The sequence below is a fragment of the Psittacula echo genome (genome assembly GCF_963264785.1).
Source record: "Psittacula echo genome assembly, chromosome: 2".
Taxonomy (NCBI): Eukaryota; Metazoa; Chordata; class Aves; order Psittaciformes; family Psittacidae; genus Psittacula; species Psittacula echo.
In genome coordinates, this window is record NC_137737.1 from 23382593 (window position 1) to 23393573 (window position 10981).

The window sequence follows — 10981 nt, forward strand, 5'->3', positions numbered from 1 at the left end:
AGCCTCCCGGGGCCGCTGCTAGCACCTCCTGACAGCGTTATCTCCTCCCGGGAGGGCCCTGATCTGAGCCCCTGGTTTATTTTGTTTGCAGCCGGGCATCGCTAACAGTTTAATCCCATTATTGCCTGCATATCCTCACGAAAGGTCCCGCTGCCGCGGGAGCCCGCATTCAATCGCGCTGCCGGGAGGGGCTTTCTCCCAAGATAAGCGGGCAAGGGCATTTCTGACCCGGTTCCGCGAAACAGTGGGGTCGGCCCCGCCGCAGCCGGGGAAGGCAAGCAGAGCTCACAGGGTGCGCCCCAGAGAGAGGGTTGAGCTCACACCTCACCCCCAGCCTAGCAGGGGTGGCAGGGGAAAAGAGGCATGGTTGGACTTCGAACAAACCGGGGAGCTCAGAGCTTAAGGGGGATACATAGCAGAACTAGATCAGACCACAATAAGAGGAACATTGCAACGGATAGCTAGATTTAGAGACAGATCAGGTATTATGCTCCCACCTTCTCCCAGCTGGGATACCCAGTAGAAGCAAAGAAGAGGCAAGCAGCCACCCTCACTGCTATCCCTGGCATCAACCACATTTATTAAAAAATACTACTATATACATAGGAAAGGAAAACATGAGGATGCTTTGTTGAGGGAAGTTCGTGTGCCAGTACTCTAGAGCTGACCAGTTTAAACCAGCTGAAACTATATGCAAGAAGAGTAGGTTAAGTTACATCACTTCCAGTTTTGTACAAGGCAGCTGAAAAAGTCACTTTACAGACACATGAATAGAAATCTCCATGTTCTTTGCAACACTTCATAGCTAGGTTTGATCAACCAAAAAATGCATTTTGAATTTCAAAGCACCACTGGAGGCCCTTCTGACTAAACAGCTATAGATCAACTATTTATACATTATTCCACAATATTCTACAGTGTACCTAGACAAAACAACTGTACACTATTTTTTGCCACCTCAGTAAAGGTTAGGCTTTGAGGATGGAGGCTTTTTTATTAATGCAAGTTCTAAACTAAGGAAAAAGTCAGATTCTTTCATTGTAACCCCATCATTAGCAACAAGACCTTTAAGTTAAAATCCTGCCTGGCAAGCAAGCCTTATTTTGGTTACCTTCTTCCAAAGCAAGCCTTTGCTGAGCTAAGTTCTAGCTCAGCCAACTGTGCTATAGACAGGGATTGAAGAAGCCAGCTCAGTTTAAAGCAGAACATAGTATTTGTGCAGTTCCCTGCACACAGCCTCCTTTGACAAGAGAAGCAGGCAGGGAAGAAAATTAAATGTGGGACACTCTACCTCCCTATTTCCTCACTCAGGAGTGCATTGATATGATCGGGCCTCTGAGCTGAGTCAAACAGTACACTTTAGTGTCTCCAATAAATAAACCACATAGTAAAAATCTAAGCTCCTGCTTAGATTCTGCATGGGGAACCACCTAGCTTCTGCATGTGGTTCCTTCTAAAACAGGGGAAGAATTCTACCATAGGTCACTCTTTCCCTACTTTGTTACCTGCAATAAATCAAAAAGCTTTGGCACCTTCTTTAGAATTGCACACAATTCAAGGTGGAAGGCAAGAGTCTTTTCTCTCATTGTAATGCAAAAGAAAAAACAAACCCAAGGCCACCCTGAAAAAAAAAAACAAAAAAACAAAAAAAAAACCAAACCAAAAAACCACAAAACTTGGCCAATTGGAATAAAAGGATGCTTTAAGAACTAGTATAGAATGCATAGTAGCCCATGCCTTTTGAAGCGTCTTTGCTATAGTCCTCAGCATTAATGTCCTCGCATTTCATAGTCGGGGAATTTTCATTGCTGGAAGTGCTAGGGGAGAGTCGCCTTCTCTTACAAGCACCAGTGTAGACTCCAGAATCATTTGAATCTAGAGACTTTATGGAAGGTGGAGTCTCTATCCAAGATGAGCCGAGTTCCTCTTTTACCTTCTCCTTGGAAAGCTGATCTTCAGAGAAGCCTGGAGGACTTGTTCTGGAGGTCCAGGATAATCCTGTTGTCATTTTTCGCTGATAAGATCCCCTGCTCCCCCAGCCTGCCATGGATGGAAATGTTGGGTCAGGGTAGTATCCCAAAGCATGGGATGTCTGAAGGGGAAGGGATTTAATGCTGTAAGGGAGCAAGGTGCTAGAAGAATACTCTGTCTCATAGGAATTCATGTCCAACTTGCTGGCACTGGGCTGCTGCACGGGTGTAACAAACCACCGCTGAGGGCTGGCCACCTCTTCATTCTGCTGTGGTGAGAGCAAGCCATTTGCCTGAGGGACCGTTCTCTCACCATTGTAAAACCTGGCTGGGGGCAGGTTGTTGACAAACTGTTCTTGGAAGAATGGCTGCACACTGTACCGGGCACCTGGGACAATCTGATGGGATCTAGGAGAATCCGTGGGAGATGGAGTTAATCTGTCATTTTCTGAAGCTGTGTACATGCTACAACATAAAAGAGAAACACTGAGCATTGTTCTTTATGATTCCAGTATGATAGCAAAACACAACCACAAGCAAGAAGTTAATTCTTTATTACAACTACATTTATCTGAATGGCTGTTCATTTTATAAACAATTGGCTATCCAATTTAGGAGTTGTTTGGTTTTCCTAGACCAATATAAGATTTCTAGTATTACTGTTACAAGCATACACCAGCCAGCACGTTTTAAATGAGGTGCAGCAGCTTCCTCCAGGAAACAGTACTTGTAGATGTACAGATCCAGGTTTTTAAAGGCCAGTTGATGCTAGAAAGTGAGCATCAAGCAAGTCCAGTACAATTTGGAAAAGCTATGAGGATATGGTACACTACTGCCAATCTGCATGCCAAATTTCCTAGCAAAATTCAGAAGCCTGCCAGAAGGCAGGTCATCAAGACAATATGGAAACTATTCAAACGGGCTATTGGTTTAGACATTTAAAGTCTTTGAAAACAGCAGATAAGCTAGCAAAGCTGCCAGAAGTAGTAGTATTACTCCTAACTCAAGTAGCATCTAAAGAAAAACTCTTCTTCATGCATTTTGGGCCAGAATCATGCCTTATAGGCAAAGGCAATTGCAAGAGAAGACAGAAATATACTTACGAGTCATAGTTGTCTCTGAAGCCTTTTGCAAAGGGATTATGGTCGATTTTGAGCTGGGTAATCTAAAAGTGAAAGCAGAATATAGTAAGACAAGATGTTCAACTCAAGACAAATGCATGCTTAATTATCATTTTATATATCAGTACTTACATCAGTGTTCTGATATGCCGTAACTGCTATGAACTGTGTTTCAGGAAAAATAAATGTTTGAGTCTTTGAGGAATCATTCACATCTTCAACACCATCTTCAGTCACTTCCACAATGTGAAGCCGAGGCTGATACTTGTGTAGAGATTGCAGTACTATCATCTAAAAGGAACCACAGAAGACACAAAATTTTTAGACAAAGTAGGTCTAAGATTTTACAGCCTAACATTTTCTTCCTGCAACTTCTGGATTCGTAATTGAGTAATTTTCACTGTTACCAGGAGAAGATTATTCACAGCTTTTAGCCCCATTTAACTAAGTTACTAATATGCTAAAATCTGTGAATGAGGGAAATCAAGAACCATCAAGAACACTCCCGCTTTCTGAGGAATTCCAGAGATAGATGTATTGGCTAAACCCAAAGAAATTCACACACCTATTTCTGATAATTCTAATTGTCTTTAAGAAGCAGAAAAAGCAAGATGTAGGATCCATTTCAAGAAGGGTACAAGGCACAAGAGCAGCGATCTAGCAGCCCGATTAAATACTGTAAAGCCCCCGAAAGGCAGGGATCCCCAAGAGCCGCCAAGATGCCCTCCAACCTGTCTCCCCCCCGCAGCCCATTTACCTGTGCGTTGTTGTTGTTAGCACCTTTGTTGTTCGTTAGCTTCAGCTTCCCGAAAGAGATCTCCTGTCTCATCCAGTGAGCCCCGGTGTTGGGCGACTCAGGGTGCACGTACACCTTGTTGCCTGGGGAAAACAAGCCAAGCCCGTAAAGCTGCGGCTGGGCACAGCCACTGTTCTGAGCGCCTGGACGGTAGAAACTCGGCTCCCCCAATGCCCCTTCTCCCTCACAGCCTCACCCACAGCGGCACGGAAACGGCGCTCCAAGGCGCCTTTAAAAGTATAACTCTTCCCGCAGCAGGATATCGGGGTGAGGAAGACCCTACAGAGGGGGGCAAAACGGGAACCCTTTTGGTGAAGCTCATCCGTGGAGAGCCAGCGCCTACCTTGCATGTTGTTGTCGGCTTTGCCGCACGTAACCCACTTGCCCCCCTGGAAACGCCAGTGGTTGGGGTCCGCCAACACCACCTCCACAAAGACGTTGTAGTGGGCCGTGGGGTTGAGGCCGGTGATGTTAAAACTCAGGAAAGGAAACATCCTCCTGGAGAGGAAAGGAAAAACACACGGCATGTGAGGTGGGCCGGGGAAGGGGCACAAGCTTTGACTGCAGCTGCAGGCGGCGGCGGAGTGCCCCGGCCATACTGATAGCTAGGAGATCAGCACAAAGCCCAGCCGACCCCCAGGCATCCTCTGGCCGTAGGCATCTTCTCCCCAGGGGAGGGGAGCCTCCAGCACAGATCCCCAGCCATCCCCCCACGTTTCTCCGTTTCGACCCACCCGCTGAGCACTTACCGGCCCTGCTTGGTGATGATCATCTCCGTTTGGTGTCGGTGGAACTTAAGCCAAAGGGGGCGGTTGCAGAGGAAAACCTGCGCCCGCAGCCCGGGTCCGGCGGCCGGCACACCCAGCGCCCCAAGCCCTCCGCAGGAGCCCGACGCTGCCGGGTAAGGCCCGTACAGCGGCGTGCCGGCCGCCGGCTGCCCATACTGATACCCGCTGCTACCGCCGAATTGCGCCCGGCCGCCGGGAGGGCAGACGGTGCCGGCGAAACCGCCCGGAGACAACACAGAGCCGTAGGGGTAGCGCGGCCCTCCGGGCGGCTGGTAAACGGCTCCGTGCTGTGCCGCCGGCGGGTAGGGGAAGAGGGCGCAGGGCCCCCCTAGCTCAGGCCCGGGAGGCCCGGGAGACTGCAGGTAGTAGCGCTCGGGGCTGAGACTGTCCATGGAATAGCGCGGGCCCGCGGCGGCAGGGGGTAGCTCCTCCTCCCCGCAGGGGGTGGCCTTGCGGCCGTCCGGCTTCGGAGCAGCGAAGGGCGGCTCGCCCGCATCCGCCTCGCCCAGCATGGCGGGAGCCGCTCCGAACTTCTTGGGCGCCTTGTCCATGTCGAGTCGCTGTGGCGAGCCCGGCCGGGGAGGCCCGCGGGACGCTCCTCCTGCCCCGGTCCCGGCTACCGTCCCACCGCCGCGCCCACTGCCCTCCAGCGGGTAGAAGGGGGCTCCCGGCAAGGTCGCCGCTGCCGCCGCCAGCAACGGCTCGCCCAGCTGCATCCTCGGTGGGCAGTCCGGTGAACAGCCCTCTATGGTCCGGTGTCAACACCTACTCTAACCCCGACCCGTGTCCACGCAACACCGTGGCAAGGCTCCACCGAGGCAATTTATACCGGCGCGCCGGGCTTCTCGGGCCATCGGGGAGGGGCTTGCGCCGGGCTCTCTCATTGCCGCCCTCCACCCCTGCCGGCCCATTGGCTGGGCCGTGTGACACTAATTCAATTAGACAGCTACTAATTGGAACAAGTCACCTGTGACTCTGTGTGTGTCCTCCCTCTGTGGCCCTTCTACCCGCGGCAGGCTACTGGAGGGGCTCCGGCCTGCCCCCCGCTGCTCGGAGAGAGAGAAGCGCCCGCACACCCCGCGGTGGCCGCAGCGGAGGGACCGAATTCCCTTCCCCCGAAAAAAGACATCTCGCCGAGGTGGCACCGTCCTCCCGGGCGCGCAGCCGCTCGGAGGGGCACGGAGGGAACGAGGGATCGCGACGCGGAGAAAGGGACAGGAACGAAAGGGAAAATGGAGAGGAGAGCTGACGCCAGCACCGGCATAAGCCAGGGAGAGAGCGGCGATGTGCCGGGACAGGGCGAGTGGCACTAGCTCCTGCCACCCCCTCGCCGTTCAAACAATTCGGCTTGTGGCTCAGTTGCGCCCAACAGCCGTCTTCCCCCCTCTCCGCTTCCCGGGCATCACCGTTATGGGGGAGAGGTTCACTTTCCACCTTATCGGGGACACTTCTGTGGGAAGCTGCGGGCTTGATTCGCGTTTTCGGTTTTCAGGAGCTCGGCAGTCGGTTTCTGGCAACCCGCGTTTCCTTTCGGCATCTCCCACCAGGAAGGCAGATTTGTAATTCAGGGCCAGATCTGTTTGGCGCTTTCTCTCAGCGCAATGTAACCCGGAGCCTTTTGCCCCAGAGGGTAAGGGAATAACGCTCGATAAGGTGTAGGTGCCCGTGCGATTTTGCGGAGCGGACAGAGCCTTCCCGAACAATTTGCTGCTACAAATCCGCAGCCCCTCGCCCTCCGCTCGCCGCTAGCCCCTCTCGCAGGGACCGCGGCAAAAACGTGCCTCCTCCTCACGGCTAAATCTCGAACCAGGCCCGCCGGGCGGGCAGGATTTCGTTGCCTGGCGAAAGGACCTGGCAGGGCTGGAGCAGCTCCGCTGCCGGCCGCATCGGGGCAACTGAAAGAAATCGTGGACAATTGACGGCGGCCGCCAGCCCCGGGGCAGGGGCGCAGGAGGAGCGGGGCGGGACGCGGCTCTTGGGCATCTTGGGTGCTGGCACGGTGGCGGTGGGCGTCTGCAGAGGCAGGAGATAAGCACCAGCGCTCAGAGGTCTGGGGGGGCTCAGTTCCCCAGTTCTATCGGGGGTACCCCGATAGAAGCCTGGAGACGGAGGAACCGGCTGCCGCTGTGCCCACCTCCGGATGCGGCCACACGGCCAGGAGCCTGATCACAGGCTGCATCGAAATACCACCGCCAGCCCTAAACACCCATTCTCCTCGGGGTAACATTTGGCCCAATGTTTGAGTCGATCTCGACCGACCAAGGAAGACAACTAAAATGTGTCGGAGAAGCCAGGCGCTTCGGCACGAAGCGAAGCGGCCGCGGCGAGTTGCTGCTCTTTCCACGTACTCCTCTCGGCACGGGGTTTGTCACTCACCGCGGGGCGAGGAGGGCAGCAGAGCCCGGGAGGGCTGCCCTGCTTTCAGGGCAAAACCAAACGCGAAGCATCCTGCCATCCGCGCCCCCTCCCTCTCCGGCAGCTCGCTTCATTGGGCTCTGCCTTTCCTGTGCTACGACAGAGATAGAGAGATTACAAAGGTACTGCATAGGGTTTAAGGGAATTAATTTTACGATATTTTATACACTGGAAGGGTCCCATGATTTAAAATACTCCCTCAGGACAGGTGCCGCTTAGTTCAAAGCTACTGCGGGGTTTTTCCTCCAAAACTCTGCTAACCTCGCGTTTAACAGGTAGAAAAACTTTGGCTGTTACTTAGCTTTTCTGTGTACTGAAGGGTCTCGGGGTGGCGGTCAGGAAAACTGTGGCCTCCCTGGAAAAGGGAGCACTTTCCTTTTGGATTAGAAATAAAGCCTGGATTAAGGGTCTCCCTAACGAACGAATGATTCATCCAGCTCCCTTCCAATTCGGGGTCGTTTCCAACTCGGCTCGGGCGAGCAGCCGCCTGGCCTCGGTCCCTGCCGCGCACCCCGCTGCTCCCGGGCCCCGGCGGCAGTTTGAGACCGGGACTGCCCCGTAGGGAGTCCCGTCGGGCAAAGGCTTTCCGAAGACTTCCAGCGCTTCTGCGGCCGTGCAAGGGCTTGGGAGAGCTGCTTGTAACCCGGAAGCTTGTTCATTCACTCTGTGTGTGCGGGAAGAGCTGTAATCCCGCAAATTAAAGTCACCACCGCAGCCACATTCTTAGGACCCAGTACTTGTCATTCCCGCAGCCGTCAAATCTCCGGTCTCTTCGGGTAGGGGAGGCAACGGTGGGATTGCTTCCCCCTGCCTCCTGCAAACTGGCTCCATCCGTGCTCCTTGTTCAGGACCTCCTTGGGTCTGGCGAGGGAACCTCGCCGTAGCGAGCTGCGGGATGTCTCAGTGCTGTGTGGGACTGAAGATTTCTATATGGGTCCCACAACCCTTTAGATGTTATCTTAAAGATAACACTGCAGAAACAGCAGAGACTGGTGAAACAGAAAGGAGCACATTAGGTTCATTAATCTCCTAAAGTAACCTCCAAACCACAGAAAGAATGTTGAAAGAAAATTTAGGTCTTTGAAGGGTTACGGATTATCGTGTTTTGTTGGACTTTATTCAGATGTTCTCCTGGGGTTTATTCAAATTAGGAGCGTCTCTGGCTCTAAGAAAGCTGCTCCAGAAGAGCTCATTTTCTGCAGCCCAAGTTACAGTGGAGACACACTGCACTGAGGTATTTCATCCTTTGCTTTTGGGCTGGGATTGAGCCCTTCCCTCTTTCATCGGAAGTCAGCATACTGGAAAACAGCCCCCCTACTTCAACAGATTGCTTGGACTTGTGAGACTGAACCTGTTCAACTGAAGTACCCTGCTCAGTACGGCCTGAGAGGGGAAAAGGAATTTGGAACTGTAAAATCTATTCTATCAGGCTGTTGTAGACCTGTATCTACACATGTATGGAAATCCATATATCACCATTTATAGCCATATGTGTCCTTTATCGTAGAATCATAGAACTGTAAATATGGATATTTAAACACACACCACTGAATCTATATGGACACCTTAACATTTTTGGTTATCAGAATCAACTGCCACACTATTCTATCACTGTATTCTTCTCCTGAAGTCCTGCTGTCCCCACGGCAGCATTGACAGGTATTTCTGAGTGTAATGTTCAGTTTCTGTGAGGTAATTTTTTCCCTTGTCTGGTTTTGGTTAAAAACGAGTTGTCAGTTTCTGGATGTCCCCTCCAGTTTGCCAGCATCTAGTTCCCACAGAGCTCCGAGACTTTTATGCCACGTTTGGGCTGGATTTTCCATGTTTTCTATTTCTCTAGTCATTCAGCCTGGCTTCCTCCCATAACCCTCTCCCCCCAGCCCCTCTTTCAACTCCACACCGAGTATCTGGCTGATGCTTTTCAAGGCATTCATGGGACTTTCACTCTTCCACCAGTTTTTGAATGTTACTTTTTAATTCATTAAAGCAGAGATTTTTCAGATAAGGCCGGTCATAGTGAGCGCTTTCTTTTCATGGCTGTTGATGCTCAAAAAAAACGGGGAGGTATTAATATGCCTGTTCATGGCTTGGCATTTCAGCTTGTTTCTTAACTTCAGGGGCTGTTTTTATCAAGAAGCCAGCTACGCTCTTCCAGTGCTCAGGTTGCTTCATCTGGCAAACACAGACAACAGTCATCTCTTTAGTGGGGATGTCGGGAGACTAAATTAATTGAAAATGCTCTTTATTTTCTGATGAAAGGGAAGTCTGCTAAAGCTGCAAAGACTGTCAATCCATTTCAGTTTATGCCAGGTGGGATTTCAGTGTGCAGATGTATACAGTCCTGGATACAAATACAGGTTAAAATCTACTTTGAGGTTGTACCAATTCGAACCCAAAAGGGTTAAAAAAGTAGAGACAGCTGTTGTAGAAGCAAGTATATATGGACTTTAAATAGAAGAATTCAACAGCCCTACAGAGCCAAATAGCTATCATATTTAGTATTAAGTGGGGAGGTGCCACATTAACTGCAATTTTCCCATTTGGTAATGAATTCAATCTAGCTGACACTTTCTTAGCTAGCAAAACCAATTAAAGAAGGCAGCATACAGCCATATACATTAAAAAATGGACATAAGTACGAATAAGCCCCATAGTTAGTATGGCGGCAATTTATACAAATAAGAAAGTAAAGAAAAGCCTTTTCTAGCTGAGGTATATGAAACAGGAAGAACAGACACAAGTCAGTGAATCAAGAGCTGGAAGAAACTCAGTATTTAACAGGAAAGTGGTATTCAAATCAGCCATTTTGGGGCACTTCCTTTCCCCTCCTTCGAAGAAAAATAACACCTACAAAATCTTTAGCTGTGATTTTAAATTGAAGGGAAATGCAGCAGTTACTAAAAACTAGTCAAAGTCTGATCCTAATCAGTAAAATACAGTAGTATAAGCACAAACAAGGATGAACATACTCAGTGCTTGGAATGAATTTTTGGCAATGTATAATTTTGCTAGGTAAGACCACGCAACAACTTTTTATCAATGGGCCTATGGTACCCTATTGACTAAAGAAAGGAGAAAAGGTGTGTTTGAGAAAGTATGAGGTTTTGTAAAGTGGAAGCTTTTTTATTTTGTTAAATATTTGGGAAACCTAAAGAAGGGAGATGGGAAAATTCCTGACTTTAGCTTCCAGCTAACTTTCCTTCCTCCATAATTACAAAACTTAAGGAAATTAAGAGGCTGGAATTAGGGTCACAAACCCAACCATATGAGTATATAAGTACTCATAGATATATGTAATATGAGTAACATTTCGTATTTTGAAATATGGCTCATGGCTTGGATGGGTGTACTCTTTCCTGAGTAAAAAGCTAGCTGGATGGCTGTGACCAAAGAGTGGTGGTGGATGGAGTCAAACCCAGTTGATGGCCAGTTACAACTGGTGTTCCCCAGGGCTCAGTATTGACACCAGTTCTGTTTAATAACTTCATCACTGATCTGGACAAGGGGATCAAGTGCACCCTCAACACCAAGTTGGGCAGGAGTTTTGGTCTGCTGAAGGATAGGGAGGGTCTGCAGAGGGATCTGAACAGGCTGGATGGATGGGCTGTGAGGTTCAACAAGGCAAAGTACTGAGTCCTGCACTTGGGACACAACAACCCCATGCAATGCTCCAGGCTTGGGGAAGAGTGGCTGGAAAGCTGCTGGATGGAAAAAGACCTGGGGATGCTTATTGACAGAGCTGAACATGAGCCAGCTTGTGCCCAGGCAGCCAAGAAGGCCAACAGCATCCTGGCCTGTATCAGCAATAGTGTGGCCAGCAGGGCCAGGGCAGTGATCATCCCCCTGTACTAGGCAATGGTGAGGCAGCACCTCAAATCCTGTGTTCAGTTC

At 50.3% G+C, this 10981-nt stretch overlaps 1 protein-coding gene across 1 annotated transcript; it reads right to left on the reverse strand.

Moving 5' to 3' along the window:
- Positions 1–1121: 1121 nt before the first annotated feature.
- EOMES (eomesodermin) lies at positions 1122–5391 on the reverse strand (the record flags this gene model as incomplete). The annotated part of the gene is made up of 6 exons (XM_080610346.1): positions 1122–2435; positions 3074–3135; positions 3224–3382; positions 3849–3970; positions 4231–4385; positions 4637–5391. 6 exons carry the CDS (start codon positions 5389–5391, stop codon positions 1703–1705), a joined length of 1986 nt encoding a protein of 661 aa, XP_080466472.1. The 3' UTR covers positions 1122–1702.
- Between the last annotated feature and the right edge of the window lie 5590 nt (positions 5392–10981).